Raw genomic sequence first — 24,360 nt, 5'->3', positions numbered from 1 at the left:
CTCGATAAATGCGTGTCCCTGAGCCACCGGCGCAGCTCCGGGGGCAGGAGAAGAATCAGTAACGGACTGGGCTCTGGCAAGACTGGCTTTTGTGCGACGGAAACCAGTAACACTGAATAGAAAAGGGGAACCAGAGCCTGGGGAAAAGGCTTGAATCAAACGTGACAGAAAGTCGATAAGCAGATTAAAGGTCTTATCTCCGTATGTAAGACCCCAGGAGATGAACGGGGCAAGGACTTAAACAGGAAGAGGAGACGCGCCAAGTAATCAAACACCGGAAGATCATTCATCCTCGCTGGCGATCAGAGGAGCACAAAGTAAGGCAAAAGCAGCACTGCTTCCCTGCTGGATCGGTGAAGTAGCAGTGAGCAAAGCCCCCTGTAGTGGTGAGGAAGTGGAGACACTGGGGGGCCGCGCTGGGAAACCAGCCTGGTTCTGCTCCGACAGCTGTGAGACTGTCGTTCGCCTGGATTCCATGATTACTTCAGCCACTCCGCAAGTACTTCCTGACAGCTGTTCAGAGCCAGGGCTCAGGGCGTCGGGCTGTGGCCTACAGGGTCAGCAACAGGAGAGGGATTCGAGGCCCCCTGCCAGGAGGGCCCTAAACTCAAATAACAAGAGAGGTTGCACTAAGGGCACGCACGTTAGTTACCACCGCCTCGAAACGCCGCTGGGCACACAGCCTGCCCTGCACACCCTCGCAAGCTCCCATTCACCCCAGCAGGTCCAGGGCCCCTCCCCCTGGCGGCAGAGTGGGAAAGAAACACCTGGCCTGTCAGAGGGGCAAGGACGCATGGACATCCTCAGGGACCCTGGGCCGCACGCCATGCCCAGCAATCCTGTCCCACAGACCAGGGTCTCCATGTCCAGGAGTGAGAGGAGCTTCAAGTGCCCACCTGTGCAGCCGTGTCTGGGGTCCCTGCCCCCACCCCAAGAGTCTGGAAGCCAAATGGGCTTGGCTTGTGGCCAGCACCATCTGGTTTGGGAAACCCCCTTGCTCTGAACCAGGGCAGCCAGGAACAGTGCATGGGGCGAGGCTCAGAAGTCCGAAGAACAGGCCCCAAATCTGGCTTCTGCACTTGGCCCAGCCACCTGACCTGACTCTTCTCCCCCAGGATCCCCACCTTAGTTGTGTCCCCACCATCCCCCATCCTCCTGGAGCCATCCTTTCAAGAGCCAGGAGCCTTCCCTGGTCCCTTCCCTCACACCCACGTGCTGTGAGCTCTACCTCCAAGGCGCATCCTGAACGCATCTGCCCACCATCTGCCATCAGCCACCGGGCCCACCCAGGGCGCCACACAGGCCTCCCTGCTCCCACTCTCTCCACTGAGAGCTCTCCAACAGCTTCCCACTGCTGGGAGAACAAGGCCCACCTCGCACCACAACCCCACTGACCCAGCCCTCCCCACCTCCCTGGACCCAGGGTCAAGTGCTTCTGCACCTGCTGCCCCCCTCTCTGGGACGGTGTTCCCCGGGGCAGCCAGGTCCGCCTCACCTCCCACCTGGAGTAGCTCCCTCCCTTACCTGCCCTCTCTCATGTTACCCTTTCCCTGGATTTTACCTCGCTCCCAGATTTACCCCTCTGTTCACCGTGTGACCCCACTGGCTGGCAAGCTCTGGAAGAGCAGGGATTTCACATGGCTCATTCCCTGATGTATCTCCAGCACCCAAACCAGCCCCAGACACAAAGTGGGTGCACCGTAAGAATGTGAACGACTGACTGACTGACTGACTGAATGAATGAATGAATGAATGAAAGAACAAACGTGCCCCTCTAAGCCTCAGTGTTCCATCTCAGGAGTACAGCTGTCATTTCTATTGCTCCCCCCATGACTGGGGAGCATCACTGGGCACCTGGTCCGTCCCCAGCCCTTCACTGCCATCCACCTCCCCGCGCAGGCCCTGCTCCAAGGCCATCTCCTCCACCCAGTCCTGGCCCCGGACTTTTCTGAATCTCATGCAACCTCTCGCCCGAGCCCTGATCTTGTCCCAGCTGTGCACTTCGCCCTGCCTGGACATCCCCCAGGAGGTGTTCTAGCCACACAGCTGCAGATGAAGCCCACACCCCAGCACTGAGCCCAGACCGATGGGGCCAAAACAAAGGTATGGAAGAGACACCGCAACTCCGGTCCCAGAAGCCGGCCCACGTTCCAAACACGGGTGAGCGTGTGTGCATGTGCAAGGGAGAGGGGGAGTCTGAGAGTAGGAGGGGGAGAGAGTCAGACACCAACCTTTCCCCCCTAATTGTGTGACCTTTTCCCAGCTCCAAGTTCCTTCAGGGCCAAGTGCACAGCGCTGCTTGGTATTAATTTCAAAGAGAAATGGGTCAAGGAAAATGGGAAATTTTTCTAGAAAACACTTTAGGCGTGGAGCTGGCTGAAGTGTCTGCTGCCCTGTGGAGATTTCTGAGAGGAAACGGGGACTGTGATCAGGGGTAATCAGGGGTCTCTACAAAGTGGCAGAGTTCAGACCCTAGGCCCAGACCCAGTTGCTGCTTCTGGGGCAGGGCCTTCTGTCCCCTTCAGACATCCCTGGAACTATTTCTGCAGCCCCATTCCCCCGATGCTGGGAGCGAGCACTTCTCACTGGCCACGCGGCCCCTCTGCATGCTCAGGAGGCCTGTGTCCTGGGACCCTGTCCCTCTGCCCCTCGTTGTGTGGACACAGCACGCAGGAAGCCATGTCTCCTTCACAATCATTCCAGGAGGGTACCCGAGGTGTAGAGAGAGGCTCATCGGGGTCCTCGGGGATACTCAGGCCCAGCTGTTCCCACCCCTGGCAGGCCGGCTAGTACATCTGAAGCACAAATGCCACAGACATGTTAAGTTGCCCCTGGAGACATCACGTCTTTTCCAGAAACATCCCAGTCTGCTGTGCTGAGGACCTGCAGAGAGCAGGCCACGCACAGCCCACAGCCGACGCGACAACCAGACGCACTGCTCTTGCTAATTAAACTCCAGACACAGCCGAAGCAGACACAGCTTCACTCCCCAGCTGCGTGTTATCTGGAAAGCAGGCATGGTTACCGCATGCCAACGACGAGAAGCTCTTTGGGGGACATCAGCAACACGAACATAAGGGAAGGAAAGAAGGAGCAACAGTTGATTGTGTCCGTGGAAGAGAGAGCCACGGAGAGGGGCGACGAGGGCAGAGGACCTCAGAGCCTGAGACAAAGAGCCGGAATCGCAAGGACAGGTAACAGCAAACATGGAGCAGGCGCCACACCGCGGATGAGATGAGGATTGGCTTGTCTTAACTCCCACCATTACGATCCATTTTACAGATAAGTAAACCGAAGCACCACAGGGGTAGGCACACTGCCCAGGCAGGTACACTCGACCTCTACACCAAGCCACCTGGCTCCTCCGAGAACTGTCCCTTGCATCTGAGGGCCACACCCAGGCCAGAGCCAGAGCCAAGCCACTGTCCCCTAGTGGCACTCATCATCTGTTCACCGTGCCCCGGCAAAGATCAGGTCTCTCCTGGGCCACATTCACTTGGCTGGCTCCACCCCTGAACAAGATCCCACACCAACTCAGGAGGAGACAGGGAGGGAGGGGGTGCAGGCCAGAGACACGGAGACAGCTAAATTTATGTCTGAGGTGAGCAGCTGAGCATGTGGGCTGTTCTTGGGGAGGCACGCCTGGCAAGTCTTCACCGCCGTAATGCCTCTGCCCTCATAACCCACTGGACAGGGCCCCCGTCTGCAGACCCCAGGCAGAAAGTGCCCCCGCTTGCCGACAGCTCTGGGGCGCTCTCCAAGTCTGAGCCCAGACCACTCCAGGCCTCAGAGAATGTGCAGCCTCGGCTGTCCCCGTGCCAGCCCCCGCCCACCCCTCCAGCATGAGGCCACGTCACCGCGCTGGCGTCTCCTCCAGCCGTCCAGGGGGCCGGCCACAGAGCGGCGGGAGTGCTGAGGCCTCTGCCAAGGGTGCGCTCAGCTCTGAAACACTCCTCCCAGAGCCCAGAGCCGGGCCAGCTGCCTTGGATTTCACAACCAAATGCTTGTCCTTGGGTTTCCTCTGGTCCCTGAGCTGCAGGCACAGCCCAGGGGTGGAATGAGGCAGAGGAACGGACAGGGCCCCAGGAATCGAGCACCGAGGCACCCAGGCTTTTGGCTGCACCTCTGAGCTGGCTGGGCGGGGCACGAAGCCAAGTCCGGTGTGAGAGCCCCCCAGGTCGCCACCTGAGAGGGCCAGGCCCAGCCACAGGACTCCAGCCAGCAGCTCAGAGACACAGAAGCCCCCAGATGCCAGCCAGGCCTGGGGCTCAGGATGCAAAGCCAGCCGAGGGCCTCTCTCCCCACTCCAACAGAACCCCAGGCTTCAACATTTAGATACCGTGTATGCTGAATCACGGCTCCCAGGATGTCACAGCCTCATCCCCAGACCCTGTGAGTGTTGCCTTTATGGCTCAAGAGACTCAACCTATCCTTAACTTAATCACATGAAAGATCTTGAAATGGGTAGTCTCCTGGATTACCCCAGTGGGCCAAACGTAATCACAAGTGTCCTTGTAAGAGGGACACAGAGATTGGTCTACAGAAGAGGAAACTGTGACTGTGGGAGCAGAGACCAGAGCAATGCAGCCACCAGCCAAGGGATGTCAGCGACCCCCAGAGCTGGAAGAGGCCAGGAAGAGATCCTCCCACTGGGCCTCCCACCGAGCCTCCAGAGGGAACCCACCTTGCTGACACCTTAATTTTTGCCCCTTCAGATCTGTTTTGGATTTCTGGCCTCCAGAACTATAAGAGAATAACCCTGTGTTGTTTTAAGGCACTACATTTGTGGTAATGTGCCTCGGTTGTCATAGAAAACTGAGATGGACGTCAATCACTGTGAAGAGGAAAGCCTCCCTGAGCTGGCCTCCAGCAAGTTAGCGCCCCCTCCATGCCCTCTGCGGCCCTTAGCCTCTCCCTTACACCTCACACCCACTGCGTCACCCAGGTAGGCCTGGTGATTTACCGGCCATTAAGTGCAGCCTTGCCCACCTCCCATCCATGGCCTGTCCTGACAGGACTCCACCCTCTTCCCAACCCCTCAGGACTCCCTGCCTCCAGCCTGGACCACAGTGGACTGGCTGTGACACAGAACGATCTCTCAGGCAACTTTCCTACCAGGGCTGCTCACTGCCTATAGGACACCATCCACACTCTGGAACATTCCAGGCTGCAGGTCCCAGCATCAGCTCTGGCCCCCTGGCTCCTGGCGCTGCACACCTACCTCCAGCTTCTCCTGAGGCAGCCCCTCCCCGACTCCTCAGAAGCCTAGAAACTCCTAACTGGCTCAAGCCAATGTCACAGGATGGACGGAAATGTGCAGTGGGTCAGCAGAGGAAAGACTGGGCCGCCGGGTATAGAGACTGAAGGCCGGCCACGTGGAGGAGCCACGCGGAACAGCAGAGAGCGCCAGCACCCTGTCCGCTCTCTCTCACCAGCCCCTCGTGGCAGCGGCAGGGCAGAGCGCTCCCGAGGGTGGCACGCCTCCTCTGCCCGCCAGGGAGGATGCCGCAGCCTGACAGCAGCAGGCAGAGGCTTGGCACGTGCTGCTTCCAAGGAGGTGGCAGCCAAGGTCACGGGCACTGAGCTGTCTGACTTCTCTTCCTTCAGCCGGGGCCCAGTACAAGGCAGGGTGGGAGGGCACAGTGGCCCATCGGGTGGTTCTGTGGGATGGGAACCAAGCCCCTAGGCAGGAACACAGAGCACCCCCCTGCAGGGGCCCTAGAAGAACAGCCCCCACTAGAGCATAGAGGACACTTCTGCCTCTGCCTCTCGTAAGCACAGGTGGCCAATGGGGGCCATGTTTTATTTGGCTCATATGGTGCTTTTTAGAAATGTGAAGCAACATTTCAAAATCACGAGGGTTCCCATAAAAGTTCTGATATCTGGATGCTCTTGACAGTGAGGGGATCACTGCCCCAGGCCCACACTCCCACCAGCTCATGGTCGGAGGAGCCGAGGAGGGGCCGCCCCTGTGGACAAAGCCTCTGGTCGGCCCTGTGCCCATAGTGAGGCCAGGGCTGGATGCCATGGGCCCATCACACTCCCGCTACTGTTTTCCTTTTAGTAGAGACACATTCTCGGTGCCCATCGTCTATATCAAAAGGAGGGAAGTGAAAGTCAGGCCAAGCACTTAGCCTCTGCCACAGTCCTCACTGGCATCGCTGAGTCCTGCCAGCCTTGGAGTTTATGGCTCTTGTCTTGGCATAGCAGTACTCTCTGCTAGTGGCATCATATGTCTAGCAGGGAGACCACATGCCCAGCTTGCGATCCAGGGATCTTTCCCACCCTGTGGGGACCTTCAGCCTCCCGCACACAGCCAGGCCCTTCGTGTCTGCAGCCAGGCCAGCTTTGTGCGTGTGGTCTTGGGGCCTGCCTAGCCACACCATGGCTCAGCCTCTCCAGGGCCCACAGTCTGAGGCTGGACGAGGGCCCAGCAGAGGCAGAGGGAAGGGGCCCTGCCTGAGCTGCACCTGAGCCCTGTCTCCTCCACAGACACGCCTCCCGCTCACTGTGCAGCCAGCCGTGCACGGGCGGGCGGGGTCACTTCCTATACAAGCTGAGTGGTGGCCCCCAAAGATACCAGGTCCTTCCTGGGACCTGTAAACGTTTCCTTACGTGACAAAAAAGGACTCTGCAGATGTGATTAGATCACAGATCTTGAGATAGGAGGAGATCCTTCTGGACTATCTGGATGGGCCCTAAATGCAATCACATGCATTCTTGTAAGAGAGGAAGATTCACACACACACACACACACACACACACACACACACACACACAAACACGACCAAGAGGCAGAGACTGGAATGATGTGGCCACAAGCCAGGGGATCCCGGCAGCCACCAGAAGCTGGAAGAGGCCAGAACAGATCCCCCTGCAGCCTCCAGAAGGAGCACGGCCCTGCCCACACATGACTTCTGCCCGGCGATACTCATTTCAGACTTCTGCCTTCCAGAACTGTGACAGAATGACACACTGCAGCTGCTTGCAGTGACCCAGCTGGTGGTAAGACGTCGAGGTAGCCAGAGAGTAGGTGGCAGTAACATGCCGGGGTCCCCGGCGCAAGTACGATGCAGGGCTTCCGGCCCAGACTGGGGCTCCTCTTCCCACACTTGCCGGCCCTGGCGCCCCCTCAACAACCCCAGACAGGGTGGACAGATGGCAGCCAGGGCAGGGCTTGGGCACAGGCCCAGCAGTCCAAGAGGGACCCTGTCCATGTATGTGTGCAAGTGCAAACACACACGTGCATGCACACACACACACACACACACACACACACACCAGGGAAGCTGATGTTACACAATCCCTGGACAGAGGGCTGGCTCAGAGTGGGGACAGACAATGGGACCAGGTGTACCTGAGAGAGGGCTAGTATGGAAGAGGCCTGGAAATGCCTCAACCACCTGTCCCCAAAAGGCCACCCTGGCCCCCTGGCCTCAGCTCTGCCCTTCTGCCCCTGCCGGGCTCCTGGGCCCAGGAGAGTGGAGCAGAGACACTTCTGCTATATCTGCAGGGCTATGAGGAGAGAAAAGGCACGCCCTCCTCTCCCTCAACTCTTCGTCCACCCTGAGACCCTCCTGTGGGGCCCAAGAGCAGCACTACTATATGCTACACTGCTCTGTGCACACGCCAGACCTGGGCCTGAGTCTGTGAAGACATGTGAACACCTTCATTTCCCATCCATTTCCCCAGGGCAGTCTGCAACCCAGCAACTGACCTCAGATGATGGAGACTACTGGTGATAACAATTCTCTGAGGCTAGGTGAACCCCCCGAGATCACTCCAGGAAGGCTGCTGGCTGCTCAGGGAAAACAGGAGTATGTCTCAGGACCCTGGAGGAGCCATGTGGGACATACCACCCCCCCACCAGGCATCCCTACCCCCAACCCCACCCCAGCCAGATGCCCACCTCCCAGACTGGAAGGCCCAGAGCAGATGCTTCCCCTTCCCCAGAGGACCCATCCTACCCACTGCCCATCACGGGGTTTCAAACCCACTTCCAGGAGCTGCCTTGGGGGAAGAAGGACGAAGCCTCTAGTCGGTCCCTCTTGCTTGCTTCAGCCACAGCCATGACGATCTATCAGGGTCCCCATCAGAATTCACTAGGAAAAAAGGACCGCCTGGCTTATACACACACACACACACACACACACACACACACACACACACACTCGCCTGGCTTACTCGCCTGGCTTACACACACACACACACACACACACACACACACACACACACACTCGCCTCCTAGGGTTCTGTGCCCAGCACAGAGCAAACATGCCCCGCCAAGGACACTGCCTGCACATATCTCCTGGCTACACTCTGGGCCCTCACAAGGCCCAGGCTAATGGAAAGCTGGACCGTCTGAGGTCACCGTGGGCCATCAGCCCAGCCCCAGCAATAACATGCATTTGGAACCCCTCCAGCCAGCAAGTGGGCCTGAGCCTAGGGCTGGGTGGGAAGGGACATCCAGGGAGAAATGTACTCTCTGTGGACCAAATCACCCCCATGGGGTCATGCTGACACTGGGCACAGACATCACGGAAAGGGGACTTGGCCCCCGACCCTGGGCCTGTGGCCTGGCACTACCACACACAGCCCACAGTCTGGAGCCCACATGCCCACAACCCAGGCCTGAGGCCCAGAGCCCAGCCTGGAATACCTTCACTGCACTCCACCACCTTCCAGCATCTCAGTCTCCAACCTGTACAGCATCTACTTTTTTTCTTTTTTAAGCTGGGCTCCACACCCAGCGTGGAGCCCAATACGGAACTTGAACCCACAGCTCTGAAATCAAGACCTGAACAGAGATCAAGAGTCAGACGCTTAACCAACGGAGCCACCCAGGCACCCCTCCCCAGCATCTTCTAAGGCCACTGGTTTCTGAGTTTATCCTGAGTTTGAAATTCCCTTCCCGCATTCTGAGTTCGAAGCTCTCACCAGCAATAGGTGGATGGCAGGGGGAGGGGAGGACGGATTTAATAGATGGTCCCAAAAGACCAACAAAAGCCCAGAAAATGAGGCAAGGCCAGCACAGCCACGGGGAGAGCTGCCATGTTCAGGAGACAGGCACCATATGGAATCTGGGATCAGAGACAGCCCCTCTTGGCAGACACCACCTCACCTGGCCTAAGCAGGACCCAGAAGCACCAAGCCCAAGGCCCAAGGTGGCAGCTCTCTGAAACACAGGCATTTCTAATTCCACTGGACAGAGAAGGCAGAAGCCAGAGGCCTGAACGTGCCCGACGGCAGCTGGCCAGCATGGGCCTAACCCCTGGTCTGGGGCACTTCCGCTGCCCCATTTTCACTCCCACTCCCACCCTACCAGGTAACTCTCCATTCCTCCCCCTGCAGAGAAGCCCAAGGGTAGGACAGAGGCAGGAAGGCTGAGTCTGGGGAAGGCCTGGCAGACAGGCGATTCATCACGTGGGAAAAAGGGTCCACCCAAAGTATTGATCGGCTCCAGAGAGCGCTGGGCTTCCTGAAGGAACAATTTCTGTGCAAAGGTATCTGACATCACTCCTTGAAATTAGAATGGTGCCCTGCCAGCCTGCACCCAATTTATCTGTCAAGCTTGGAAGTCAGACCAAGAGACCTAAAATAAATAAGCCAGGACTGTTTGGGGTGATGGGAGTGTCCCGGCAAATCACAGCACAACAGGGTTGGCCCCGGGCAGGGCAGGAGCGGGGGGCGGTTCTGGGGTTCTCAGTCAACATGCAGATGAGCCTGACATAAGACCAAGGCCTCCGGGCCCCGCTGTTGCCACCTGCCCTGGCCATCAGCAGCCAGGGGGCCAGGACCAGAAGCTGAGGGCTAGCCCAGCCCTTAACCGGGCATAAGCAAGGCAGTCTCATTTGATCCCTGGGGCCCTGAGGACCATGAGGCCTGCTAGGACAATGGTCTGACCCCAACCTGGTCTCACTGCAGCCTAGAACCCAAGATTCCAAGAATGCTGTGGAGGTTTGGGCTTGAGGTCTCAGAGGCTGCAGCCGGGGGCTGTCACCAGGCCCACCCAGAAGCTCCTTCCACGCTTCCAGGCCCAGAGTGCGCTTTGGTTCTAGGTCACAAAAGAAAAAAAATCGTTTGAGTCTGTGCACAGGCTGCGGAGGCCTGGGGGGGCCCCTCTGGGGTTGTTGTCACGCACTTCCCTCCCCTTCCTCCTTTTGACATGCCCATGTATCCCAGAGGAAGTGGGGTCCGAACGGGGCCAGAGGAGAACTCAGGGCCTTTCTCTGTGAGCAGCCAGGCAGGGGCGGTCAGCCGTGATTGCAGGGAAGGTGGACTGCACAGAGGAAGAGGGAGGCTGTCTGGGGCCAGCAGACATCTTCTTGAGAGGCACGGGCTTAGAGACCTGAGCATATGGGCCCCAGGCCCAGGTGCAGGCCTGCTCCGTGCTTCCCCCGCTCCTCGACACTAGCTGGACCTCAAGCAGCAGAAGAGGGTCCCCTAGGCAGCCCCCACTGCAGGCTATGGAGGTCCCAGACCTGCCAGCTTGCGGCCCATGTGCAGCAAGAGTAGAGGCCCCCACCCCAGCACTGCAGCACCCGCACTGTCCAGACTGTCAGTGAGAGCAGGGCTCAGGCTCAGGTGGCTGGGTCCCCCAGGGGAACAACCAGGCCCACCAAGCAGCCTTACCTGTGTCCAGGGCCTGTGGCCCCCCCAGAGGAGGGGGCCTCGGGGTGGGTGGCCGGCGATATACCACATGCACACGGCCCTGCTCAGCCTCCTTGGCCGCCAGCCCCTTCTCCAGGGGCTCGATGAAGAACTCCTCCTCCTCCATACGGATCAGGCCAGCCTGCAGGGCAAAAACGAAATGGTTCAAATTCCCAGAGCACAGCAGATCAATGATGGGCAACAGCAAGGAGGACCTCCCACCAGACTGAGAGGACCAGAAGGACCCTGCCCGGCACCCCAGCTAGGCACCAGGCTTGAACCCCAAACCAGGGAGGGTACAGACAGGTGATCCCAGAGATCCCATCTGTTCAGAGCCTCCACTTCTAGTCACTGAGGCCAGAGCCCTGGGTGGTGGTGAGCCCCGTCGGGGGAAGAAGCTCTGTCTGGGCCATTCCCACCCCGACCCCCGCTCAGATGACCAAAATCCAAGATAAAGGCCCAAACTGCCAACTGGGGACTGAATCTGCCACAGACACGTTCAGGTGGACCCACAAGGTATTTTCAAAGTTCTGAACCCGACACTCAAAATGATGAGATTTCATGTTTCAAAACCGGAATTCCAGTTTCCCTTGCAAAACACAGGCTGACCCCAGTGCATGCTGCCGAGCAGTGGATGCCCCGTATGGAGCAAGCACCCCTACAGCTGACCACAGTCCCTGTGTCCCCAGCATCGGTCACCGGCCCAGACTACAGCACGGACCTGCTGCCTCCCCCAAGATGGGCCATAGCCCTCCCCTGCTGGAGAGCCCTCACTGGACCCCTGTCCCCGCCAGGATTTGGGTTGCTCTGTGTATACTCTGGCAGCCAGGCCCTCAGCCTGCCACTGCCTCCCAGGCCCTGGCTCACACATCTCACCCCAGCGCCTGGGACAGTCCCATCCTGCCAATACAGCCCTCACGGCTGGCCCTCCTCACCTTTGTCATCTGGTAAACTCTCATTCTCCCTTCAGCACCTGGTTCGGATCCCCCAACTGGCACCCCCCCCCCCCCCCGCCAACTGCAGGCACACAGCCCTACTCCCTTTGGCCCTCCAGCCATCACAGCCCCGTCTAGCTCCCATGCTTCTCATTTTCCATCTATTACCCATAAACCAATGGTCCCACATGGGGGGCTCCCAATGTATTGACCTGCAGATGTATTTCCTTGAGATCACACATTTATGACCCACTCGGGGTGTTTCGGGGGTTTTTAACCATTTTATTGAGATATGATTGGCATGTAAAAGGATGTGCATAGTTAATGTATACAATTTGATGAATTTGGGAATGAGTACAGACTCATGAAACCACTGCCACTGTCAAGGGCATAAACATATCCATCACCTCTCAGAGTATCTTCTTAGCCCCTTTAACATCATTTTTTCGTGGTCAGAACACTTCATATAATAGCATATTTTAAGTATACAATAGAATATTGTTAGCTATAGTCACTGTGCTGTGTAATGGATCTCCAAAGCTTACCTTGAATAACTGAAATTTTGTACCCTTTGACCCCTCCCCGCAGCCCCCGGCAACCACCATTCTATTCTCCACCTGCTATGAGTTTGAGTATTTTTTAAAAGATTGATATATTTATTTGACAGAGAAAGAGAGAGAATGTGGTGGGGGAAGGGGTAAAGGGAGAGAGAGAATCCCAAGCAGACTCTCTGCTGAGTGGGGAGCCCCACACAGGGCTCGATCCCATGACCCTGAGACCACGACCTGAGCTGAAATCAAGAGTCGAAGTCTGAACTGACTGAGCCACCCAGGTGCCCCGAGTTTGAGTATTTTAGATTCTACATTTGTCTTTCTGTGGCTAGCTTATCTTACTAGTATAATATCCTCCAGTTTCACCATGTTGTCCCAAATGGCAGGATCTCCTTTTTTATAAAGTCTGAGTAATAGTCCACTGTATATACGAACCACATTTATCAATTTGTCATCTACAGACGGACATTTAGGTTGCTTTCATGCCTACTGTGAATAATGCTGTAATGAGTACGGGAGTGTAGCTATCTCTTCAATATTCTGTTTGCGTTTCCTTTGGATATATACGCAGACATGGAATTGCTGGATCATAGGGTGCTATTTTTAATTTCTTTTGAGGAACCTCCTTAGTGACATGTGACATAGTGACAGAAGCAATTCACATTCCCACCAATAGTGCGCCAAGGGTTCCCTATCTCTACATCCTTGCCAACACTTGTTATTTTATATTTTTCATAATCATTCTAACAGATGTGAGATGATATGGTTGGTTTTGATTTGCATTTCCCTGATGTTGAGCACCTTTTATGTATTTATTGGTCATCTGTACGTCGTCTTTGAAAAAAACGTGTAATTTAGGCTCTTAGCTCATTTTAATCAGATTCTTTGTTTTTCTGCTCCGAGTCGTCTAACTGCCTTGTGTATTTTGGATATTAACCTCTTAACTGAAATATGGTTTGCAATATGTTCTCTCCCATTCCATAGGCTGCCTTTTCATTTTGTTGATGGTTTCCTTGGCTGTGCAAAACCTCCTTCATTTGATGTAGTCCCGCTCGCTGATTTTTGCTTCGGTTGCTTATGCTGTCGATGTCATATCCAAACAACCATTGTCAAGACCAATGTCAAGGAGTTTTTTCCCTATATTTTCTTCTAGTTTTAAGGTTTTAGGTCTTACACTGAAGTCTTTAATTCATTTAGGGTTAACTTTTGTGAGTTATAGGTATAGGACTGGGGTCTTGTTTCATTCTTTGGCATGTGACTAGTTAGCCCAACATCATTTATTGAAGAGATTCTTTCCCCATTGAGTATTCTTGGCTCCCTGGTCAAAAATAAATTGACTGGATATGTGAGGGATTATTTCTAGGCTCTCAATTGTGTTCTATCAGTCTATGTGTCAATACCATACTGTTTTGATTACCGTAGCTTTGAGATCTAGTTTGAAATAAAAAAGAATGATGCCTCCCCCTTTGTTCTTTCTTAAGATGGCTTTGACTATTTGGGGTCTTGGGTTGTTCCATGCAAATTTTAGGGTTGGTTTTCTATTGGAATTTGGAATTTTGATAGTGTTCCACTGAATTTAGAGATGGCTCTGAGTAGTACAGACATTTTAACATTATTAACCCTTCTGATCCATGAACACATTATATCTCTCCATTTATTTGTGTCTTCTTTAATTTCTTTCATCAATATCTTTTTTCTTTTTTTGGTGTATAGGTCTTTCACTTCCTTGGGTAAATTAATTCCTAATATTTTTAACATTTTAGATGCTATTATAAATGAACTTGTTTTCTTTCTTTTTCAGATAGTTCATTGTTAGTGCATAGAAATTTAATTGATTTTTGTATGTTGATTCTTGTATCCTGAAACTTTAATACATTTGGTGATTAATTCTAACAGTTTTTGGCAGAGTCTTTAGGATTTTCTAGATATACAAGATCATGTAACCAGGAAACACAGACAATTTTATTTTTTCCTTTCCTATTTGGGTGCCTTTTCTTTATCTTGCCTGACTGTTCTGGTTAGAAGTTTCAGCATTGGGGCAGCTGGCTGCCTCAGTCAGAAGAGTATGAGACTCTCAATCTTGGGGTCATAATTTCAAACCCCATATTGGGTGCAGAGATTACGTAGAAAATAAATAAATAAACTTTTAAAAAAAGAAGAAGAAATTCCAATACTAAGTTGAATACAACTAGTGAGAGTGAGCACCCTTGTCTTGCTCATGATCTTAGCAGGAAAGCTTTTAACCTTTCACTACTCAGCATGATGACAGCTGTGGGCTTGTCACATACAACCTTTATGATGTTGAGCTACGTTCCTTCTATAACCAATTTGTTGAGAGTTTTATCATGAAAGGAGGCTGAATTTTATCAAATGTTTCTTCTGCATCTATCGAAATGATCCTATGAATTTTATTTTTCATTATGTTAAGGTGGTGTACCACATTTATTGATTTGCGTACGTTGAAATAACCCTGCATCCCAGGGAGGAATCCTCCTTGATCATATGCATGATCCTTTCAATGTGCTGTGGAATTTCGTTTGCTCGTAGCTTTTGGGGAATTTCTGCATCTATATTCCCCTGGGATATTGGCCTGTAGTTTCCTTCTCTTGTAGCATCCTTATCTGGCTTTGGTATCAGGGTAATGCTGGCCTCATAAAATGAGTTTGGGAGTATTCCATCTTCTTGGATTTTCTGGAAGAGTTTGAGAAGGATTGGCATTAATTCTTCTTGAAATGTAGAACTGGTAGAATTCACATGTGAAATCATCTGCGCCTGGGCTTTCTTCGTTTGGAAACATATTTGATTTCTAGTTCAATCTCCTTACTCATTATTGGTCTGTTTAGATTTTCTATTTCTTCCAACTCGGTCTTGGTAGGTTGTAGGTTTCTAGGAATTTATCCATTTCTTCCAGGTTGTCCAGTCTGTTGTTGTATACTTTTCATAGGATTCTCTTATGATCCTTTATACTTCTGTGACTTCAGTTGTAGTGTTTTTTTAAAATTTTATTTACATCTTAATTTTATTTGGCTTTGTTGATCCTTTTTAAATGTTTTTCTGTTCTCTGCTTCATTTATTTCTACCACGATCTTTGTTATCTCCTTCCTTCAGCTAACTCTGGGCTTAGTTGGTTCTTCTTTTCCAAGTTCCTTGAGGTATAAAGTTAAGTTGTTTATTTGAGGTCTTTCTTTTTCACTGTAGGTATTTATCACTATAAACTTCCTTCTTAACTGCTTTTGCAGTATCACAGAAGTTCTGGTATGCTGCATTTCGTTTTTGTTTGTTTCAGGATATTTTCCCAATTTCCCTTTTGAGTTCTTCTTTGACCCACTGGTTGTTCAAGAATGTGTTGTTTAATTTCCACATATTTGTGAATTTTCCAGTTTTCCTCCTGTTGTTGATTTCTAGTTTCATACCACTGTAAAAGTTATTTGGTATGATTTCAGTCTTTTGAGAGAGAGTGAGAGACTAAGAGAGAGAGAGAGAGAGAGAGAGAGAGAGTGAATGCACAGATACAGAGGGAGAGGCAGAAGCAGACTCCTTGCTGAGCAGGGAGTCCGACACGGGGCTCGATCCCAGGACCCTGAGATCATGACCTGAGCCAAAGGCAGAAGCTTAACTGACTGAGCCACCCAGGCATCCCTTCACATGTTCTTATGTTACTAATTGGCACCCTTTTGTTTCAGCTTAAAGAACTCTTTTTCAGCATTTCTTGTAAGCTGGGTCTAGTGTGATAAGCTCTCCTCAGCTTTTGTTTGGCTGGTAAAGTCTTTATCGTGCCTTCATTTCTGAAGGACAACTTCGCAAGATAAAGTTATTCTTTGTTGGTAGTTTTTTTTACTTTCCTTCAGCACTCTGAATATATCCTCCCAGTTTCTGTTGGCCAGCAAAATGCCTGCTGAGAAATCTGCTGAGAGCTTTATGGGGGTTCTCTTGTAGGAGAGAAATTTTTTCTCTTGCTGCTTTTGAAAAGTATTTCTTTGTCTTTGCTTTTAGACAGTTTTATTATAACGTGTCTTGGAGAAGATCTTTTTAGATTGAAATTTAGGGGTGATCTTCATGAACATGGATGTCCAAATCTCACCCCAGGTTTGGGAAGTTCTCAGCCATTATTTTTTTAAATAAACTCTCTTCCCCTTTCTCCTCTCTTCTCTTTCTGGGACTCCCAATAATGCATAGATTGTTTCTCTTAGTGGTGTCTCCTAAGCCCCACAGGCTTTCCTCATTCCTTTTCATTCTCTGGCTCTTCTGACTGGATAATTTCAAATGATCTGCCTTCCAGCTTACTGACTGTCTCTTCTACATGGTCCTGTCTGCTATTGATGCTCTCTACTGAATTCTTCACTTCAATCCTGTTTGGTTCTTTTTTACATTTTCTATCTCTTTGTTGAACTTTTCATTTTGTTACTGTATTGTTTTCCTGGGTTTTGTTAAATTGTTTATCTGTGCTCTCTTAGAGGTCTCTGAGCAACTTGGGAAGAATTATTTTGTGGGTTTTTTTTTTTAAGAGTTTATGTATTTGACAGAGAGAGAGGCAGCGAGAGAGGGAACACAAGCAGGGGGAGTGGGAGAGGGAGAAGCAGGCTTCCCGCTGAGCAGGGAGCCCGATGTGGGGCTCGATCCCAGAACACTGGGATCATGACCTGAGCTGAAGGCAGATGCTTAATGACTGAGCCACCCAGGTGCCCCTATTCTGCATTCATTATTAGGCGATCCATGTATCCCCATCCCTTTTGGATCAGTTACTGGGAGTCTACTGTGTTCCTTTGATGGTGTCACATTTTTCTGATTCTTCATAATCCCTGTAGCCTTGCAAAGGTTTCTGTGCATTTTCAGACTTTATGAACTGACTTCAGTAAGGAAAGACCTTCACCTTCAGGTGGGAGTATGCTGTGACCTCAGATCTAGTGGGCAAAAGCAGGGCACCAACCGCAGGGGGTGTGTGGTGGCTCTGGGTCCAGGAGGAGGCAGGGTAGGGAGGGAGAACATGACATCTCATTGGGTTAGGCTGCTAGGATCCATGAAATTGACAGCTGCATGGTCTTTGGTGAACACTGCAGGGGTCTGCAATGGCTACAAGCACTCTTGGGGTCTTCAGTGGCACCTCCAGGCCAAGTGGCTAGGGATCAGGGCAGGCAGTGGTGGTGGCCAGAGCTGGCGGTATGCACACACTCAGCTGTGGGGACCAGCTGTAGCTGCCTGTGTAGTGGCAGGGTCTGGTTGCAGACATACACATGACAAGCGCCAGGACCAGCAGAAAGAACCAGAGCCAACTATAGAGACACTAGCAGTTACCAACGACCTGGCTGTCAGTGTACATTCCCATGGCTGCAGGGTCTCACCATGGGTACACACATGGCCGTGGAAGTTGATGACACGAGTTAGGTCAGGGGCATGCATGTGCACAGCTGGAGGGGCTAGCCCTGTGTGTACATGGCCGTGGGGGGGCAGCCATAGGGTCTAGGTTGCTGTTTTGCACTTGTGCAGCCACAGAGGCCCGGGCAGGCTGCTGATGCAGATCCCATGCGTAAGGGGATGGGAGGAGGGAGCCGGAGGGATTCAAGCAGCTAGTTTCTGTGAACGTGAAAGCCTGTGGGGTGCAAATCCAGTGGGAAAATCTGCAGGGGTTCACAGCAGCTGTGCTGGCAATTGGTCTTCTCGGCAGCGAAAGCTGCTGGTGTCCCCTGCATAGCAGACGACTGGGAACCATGGTCACCCCTCATGCGGGTAACCCCTGCCCTTCTATTTCCTAGCTGTCTCTGGACATCTCAGCTTCACTGGTCTCTGGATGGGATGACACAGACTGGGTCCTTTGTTCACTGCCCAGAGAGGCTGGGGAAACTGCTTGCTCACCCCACTCTCTTTCCCGGTGTGGGAAACTCGTGCTGTGGAGTTCCCTCTTGGCACTGAGCAGCGCTGGCCTGGGGGACGGGATGATGTAAACAACATGGAGCTGCCTTCCTTTTGTCTTGCGACGTTTTTCTCAGGGTTTTTGTTCTACTGTGTTGCCGAAGTTTCTTAAGTGGACTCCAGAGCTCTCCCAGAGTTGTTGTTTGTGGATAGCTGCCTAATTATTCATCTTTGTTGGGGGATGGAGGCTGAGTCCCCTACTCTGCCAACTTGGTGACCTCACTCAGGGCTTTTTAAAAGCTTAAATTAGTTGCTCCAGCTTAAGAATCAGAGGATTTCACATAAACGACCAGATTTTCAAATTCTCTCAAAACATCAGAAAAGCTGGCACTTCCTGTTGCCCATCTGACACACCAGCTGAGCTGGCACTGGCCAGGAGTTCCCTCGGGTTCTCCTCTCGAGCCTCCAGAGACAGCAAAGCCCTGCCCAACACCTTGACTTTGGCCTCCAGACCTGAGAGAGAATAAGTTTCTCTTGTTTTCAGTAATGTGTTACATCAGCTGCAGGAAACTAATACAGGGTCCCAGTGGGCAGTGGGAGGAAGGGGGTGGCCATTCTCTGAGGGGCACAGGATGAGAGAAGCAGGAACGGCAGCCCCCCTGAAGACACGGGTTTGCAGCATCTTGGACTTCCGGGGAAGGGGTCCAAGATGCAGAGGAAGAGTAGGAGCCAGAGCTATGGGGGCCAAGACCGGGGTGCCAAAATCACCAGTCGGTGGGAGGAGAGAGGGGAGGTCAGGCCCATGGGAACTCTGCAGGCCCCCACACTCTGATTCATACCTAGATCAAAGGGTCCTGCCAGGCCAGGCGGGGAGTGAGCAAATGCTTACAGATGAGTGAATAAATGACCACAAAACAATGGGACTTGTCCTCTGAGACACAGACAGGAAGGTCAGGGACACCATGGGCCATCCCCTTCCACCACCATGCGGGTAAGGGTGGACAAGAGCAACAGTTTCTTCCTCTCTAGTGCCATTGACATCTCCCATGTTTGCGGTTTAGGGGCAGACTGGTGTCTCAAACACATCTTATTAATGGAACCCATTCAAGTACATGTAGGAACGGCCCATGGCACAGGAGTAGGTGAATGGTCCAGAGTCAGCGTGTCGGGTTCCCAACACTGTTTCTGTCTGGCCAGGTGACCTCAAGCAAGGTGCGAAGGCTTCCTGGGCCTATAAATGGAGTTGGTCATCCCTCCCCCTCACGTGTGCAGCCCGGGCCACAGAACAAGGGGCACAGCTTGATGGTGCTCTGCAACCCATGTGATGGCACCCGCCTGCTTGCTCTCCAAATGAGAAAACTGAGACCGGGGTGGGGGGGCAGCCTGCCGGGGACACACAGGGTCTAGGAATCAGACCCCGGCCCCAGGTGGAAGGAGCATCTCCTGGGCAGGCCCCTGGGCTAGACCAGGCCTACTGCGGCAATTAGGGCAGGATATCAGCAAACAGCAAGGCAACCCCCTCATCTGGAGGGACCCTTGTACCCCAGGCGGAGGGCCATCTATGCCAGAGGCCTACAGCCCTGGGGTTATTCCAGAGGGACCCAATGTGACCATGACCCAGAACTCAATCTGGTGAGGAGCAGCCCTCTCTGGCCTCAGAGATCCCAGGACAGTTAGAGGTCTCCCTCCATGCCAAAGGTCAGGCTCTCCTCCCTGGCAGGCCTCCAGGTGGGTTGACCCAAGGGCACTGAATCTACTGGATGCTGTCCTGGGCCTTGCCAGAGTCAGGAAACCCAGACTCAAATTGGCCGAGCAGCCTGGCAGGGACTCTCCCAAATGCCCATCTGAAGGGCACTAGTGCTCACTGAGATCAATCTGAAGTATGATGCCCAGTTACTCAGATTTCCTCGTGAAACCAGAGACCTCTGACACTACTCATAAATGGACAAGTCAGACACTCCTCACCAGCATCAACTCATCTTGCAGGTATGGTGGAATGCACACACGGATGTCAGACTGATGACCATGGGTGGCCCCTGCCCCAACACCAGTGACTAACCACACTGGGTCCAGAGGCTGACCACCCTGAGACCGCACAGGCTGCCCACCTCGAGACCAGCACTGCCAGCCCAGGACCAGTGGATGACCCCCTGAGACTAGCACTCGGTCATCCTTCCAGACCGCCGGCCAGAATAAGCTTGGTGGGGGGCTCTGCAGAAAGAAAGTGGGGTTCGTTTCACTGCCTGATTTTCAAGCATCTTCGTATGCATCCCAGGGATGATCTGTCTCAAAATCTGCAAAGGAAAATTGACGAGAGAGCAAGATATGGAACGTGGGCTCCGTTTTGCAGAGTTTTTTTCCAGGACTTGGATTTTCCTGCTGCCAGGGGCAAGTATATCTGTTTCTACATGTAATTTTTATTAAGAATCTGTTTCCTCTCCCCATTTAATAAACATGAAATAAGTCCCTGAACCATGCTAGTCTGTCCAGCCTGGTGTCTCTTAGACCCTGACACTGGTTCTTACCCCAGACCCACTCTGCTCTTGAACTCTGTGACCATCTGGCCAACCCAGCCAGGAGGGAGGCTCACAGGGAGGACTCAGGCGCTACTGCAGGGGCCTGGAACCTGGCTCTTTGCTCATCAGATCAACTCACTAGTTTCTCAGAACTTGGTAAATTATCAGATGCCTGCCCTACTCCTTCCTTCTAGGCTCTCGGCTCTGTTCCTTTGCTGTTTGGTTTATGACAAAGTAGTCACTGGAAAGGAAAACGAAGAGTTAAAAAAAATGTATAAGAATCTAAAGGCTGAACAGATATCCTCTGCTACTTTGAATTTTAAAGTGTTCAAAACACTGATATCCTGAGAGCCAGGGTCTCACTGGGAAGCAAGTGTGCCTCCTGTTCCCATCCACAAGGCACCCAGGTCACTGTCCTTACGGGCTCCTTCCGTGGGAGCCACAGGCTGGAGCATCCAGCAGGGTCCCACATGTGCGCGACGGGGACCAAGGCTGTCTCTCAATCTTGTCATTCTTGTAACCTCCTGTACCAAGACTGTCAGGTGCCTGTCAAGGTTGCAGTGGTGACAGTCGAGAATAGAAAAAAAGAAAGAAGCTGGTCCAAACACAGAAGGATCCAGACTCTGACAGAAGACAAGACAGCACACGTCTGCATCAGCTTGCTGTCACCCAAAACTCGACTTTGCTTGGAAACACACACGCGCGCGTGCGCGCGCACACACACACACACACACACACACACGTGCTCTTGCCATAGGAATGCCCCGAAATGCTGACATGTGGTAAGCTTTCCACTCCTGGAGCTATTTTAGCTCTCAAAGAACATATCCCTTCTTTTCTCCTCCCCTTTGGTAATGATGGTCTAGTGGGTGCACTGCCAAAGTGGGGTCCACCACTTCCAGGGCATCCTTCCTCTCCTAGCCACCTGGGGAAGGGGAGAGCAGCCCTGGATGTTTTATGGCGGGGGCAGTCGGGGGGGGGGGCACTGGACCCCAACCGCCACACATCACAGGCCTGAGAACTAAAGCCCATGGGATTTGAGCCATTCTGTCCCAACCAGCAGGGGTTCCTTCACCGTTCAGCCCCCCAGAGGATATTTTACATATTCATTTTTCCACTTTTCCAAAAGAAGCACCAGCCATCTGTGGGGGGCACTGGCCGCCAGCAAGTGAGAGCAAGCCCGTGGAAACATTTGACCTCTTCCCTGTGTCTCCATCTGCTATTGCTCTGCACCTTCCAGAACATCCCCTTCTGGAGGAGTCTGTCTGTGGATGCCCTTGGGGCAGAGTCCCTGCCTCCCCTGCTCTCTGACTCATTTGGTGGACTCATGTCGGGCCCTTGCCATGTGCCATCCATGCCCCTCCTTCCTTATGCGGAGCCATCCCTCCCCGCAGTGTGCAGGCTAGAATTTTCCCTCCCAGTTTGGAGGGGAGGCTGTCTCTGGCGCTAGGCCTTCTAGTGTTTTCCCCAGCCAAGTGACCACAGATAGGTCCCTTAGTGCCACAGTCCTGAGCCTGGGTACCATAGGGCCTTGGTAAGTTCACCCGGTAGGCCCTGCCCTTTCCTGGTTTCAGGCCCCTCAAGATAACTTTGTTCCAGAAAATACCTCTTTTGTCCAAAGCTGCCCAAGGTCGGTTTCCGATGCTCAAAACCATGAAGTCTCAACACCCATGTGCCCCAAATGCCAAGCTCCATACCCAGCTGGGTGCTAAAGAAAGCTGGACCCCACTTTGAAGGACAAGGAGAAGGGAAAGACCATCAAGGGGAGCAAACACTAGATACAGAGCCAGAAGACCTGGCTTCAAATCCTAGTCTGAGGCCAGTCTTGTTCCCTCTGCAACCCCTGGTTCCCTCATCGGCAAAATGAGGAGCTGGGCCAGGTGATTTGCGAATTAGGCACTGGTCATCTTTCCATAATTCCAAAAGGACCTAGGAGAGCTCCAGTAGAAAGACCCCAAACAAATAACTAAGAGCAGGAAACACTCTCCTTTCCTGGATCATTGCCTCTGCCTACAAAACAAAGGCCAAGGCCTCCCTGGGGGCCACAGCAGCTCACTCTCTATCTCTGAGCAGACCTCCATGTGCCCCGCTCCTTGCTGGGGATCCCCGCTCTGTGCCTCAATGTGGCAAGCCTCTGCCCTTCACTCCTAAGGGGCATGATGGTACCTGAGTGACCCCTGGGCTTGAGTCCCCACTGTACACCAGGTGGTCTACAGAGATCTTCAAATATGATGCAATTTCAAACCTCCCTAAAATTCTATAAGGTGGAACATTCCATTTCCAGGGGACTCTAAGGCCCAAGGAAGTCAAGCTACTAGATCAGATCTCCCAGTGGGGCAGGAGCAGGCTTGGGAACACAGGCCTGCCCCCCAACACTGGCCCACAGGAGATCCAGTGGGGGGGGATACCAAACTCCAACATTCTCTTCACCACCATCACAACTCCTGCCTTACCCAGTTTTGTTAAATTCTAGCTGGATAATCCCATAGGCTAAGATTCTGAGTCTGAATCTTGATCTCTCTGTTACAAAAAAATTGAAGAGGCATTAAAGACCTGTTAGCCTCAAACTGAGACTCTCTTTGACTCAATCCAAAAGTTTAAAATAGAATTGAGAGAGGAATAACTTTCTCACTATGAGACTTGTGCTTTTTTAATACATAACAGCTTTACTGAGCTATAATTCACATATCATACAATTCACCCACTTACACAGTGTATAATTCAACCATCACCACAATCAATTTTAGAACATTTTTATCACCCCCCCCCAAAAAAACCCCGTATACATTAGCAGTCACTCCCATATTCCCCCAGTGTCTCCCCCACACAGCACAAGCCAGCCCCTGGAAACCACTGATCTATTTTCTGTCTCTATGGATTTGGTTATTCTGGACATTTCCTATAAAAAGAACCATACAGAATGTGATCTTCTGTGGCTGGCTTCATTCACCTAACATCATGTTTTCAAGATTCCCATGCTGTAAAATACATCGATACTTAAATTCCTGTCTTGTCATCAACTAATAGCCCATCGTATAGATGTGCCACATTTCATTTGTCCATTCGCTGGCTGATACACCTTTGCATTCTTTTGACTTTTTGGCTCTTGTGAATCACTCTCCTTTGAGCATTCATGCGCAAGTTTTATGTGTGGACGGAGGTTCTCATTCATTGTGGGGATATACCTAGAAGTGGAATTGCTAGGTCCTAGGGTAACCCTATGCCACACTGTTTCCCAAAAGCAGCTGCACCATTTTACATTCCCACCAGCAGGGAGTAAGGAAGCGGCAGTAAGTATTCTGACCTCTCCCTCTCCTCGCCAACACTTGTTATCACCTATCTTGTTTCTTCTAGCCATCCTTGTGTGCGTGGAGTGGCATCCCACTGGGGTTCTGATTTGAATTTCTCTGATGACGGAAGATGTGATGAATCTGCTTATTGACCATTTGTTTCTCTTCTCTGGAAAAATGACTACTCAGACCCACTGCTCATTTTGCAATTGGATTATTTTCATTTTTTCATTGACTAGTAAGATGTCTTCACATATTCAAAATACAAGTCCCTACTGGATTTGCAAACATTTCCTCCTCATTTTGTAAGCTGTCTTTTCACTTTCTTGATGGTGTTCTTTGAAGTTATAAAAGACGTTTATAAAGTCCAACTTACTTTTCTTTTGTTGTTTGTGCTTGGTGTCCTACCTAAGGCTTTGCCTAACCCCAAAGAATGAAGACCCACTCTTCTATTCGTTAAGAGGTTTAGCTCTTATCTTTAGATCTACAATCCATTTTGAGTTAATTTTTTATAGGGTATGAGGCAGCAGTCCAAATTCATTCTTTTGCATGTGGATGTCCAATTGTCTCA

General features: G+C 52.1%; 1 protein-coding gene across 1 annotated transcript in view; it reads right to left on the bottom strand.

Moving 5' to 3' along the window:
* ADAMTS2 (ADAM metallopeptidase with thrombospondin type 1 motif 2) overlaps positions 1-24,360 on the bottom strand; it is a 224,622-nt gene that overhangs the window by 140,488 nt on the left and 59,774 nt on the right. The window contains exon 3 of the mRNA XM_026507732.4: positions 10,633-10,792. Within this exon, the coding sequence (XP_026363517.2) occupies positions 10,633-10,792 (160 nt within the window). The remainder of the gene's footprint in view (positions 1-10,632; positions 10,793-24,360) is intronic.

This window comes from Ursus arctos, unplaced genomic scaffold (assembly GCF_023065955.2).
Source record: "Ursus arctos isolate Adak ecotype North America unplaced genomic scaffold, UrsArc2.0 scaffold_5, whole genome shotgun sequence".
Classification (NCBI taxonomy): Eukaryota; Metazoa; Chordata; class Mammalia; order Carnivora; family Ursidae; genus Ursus; species Ursus arctos.
This window is presented reverse-complemented; position numbering and strand designations above follow the sequence as displayed.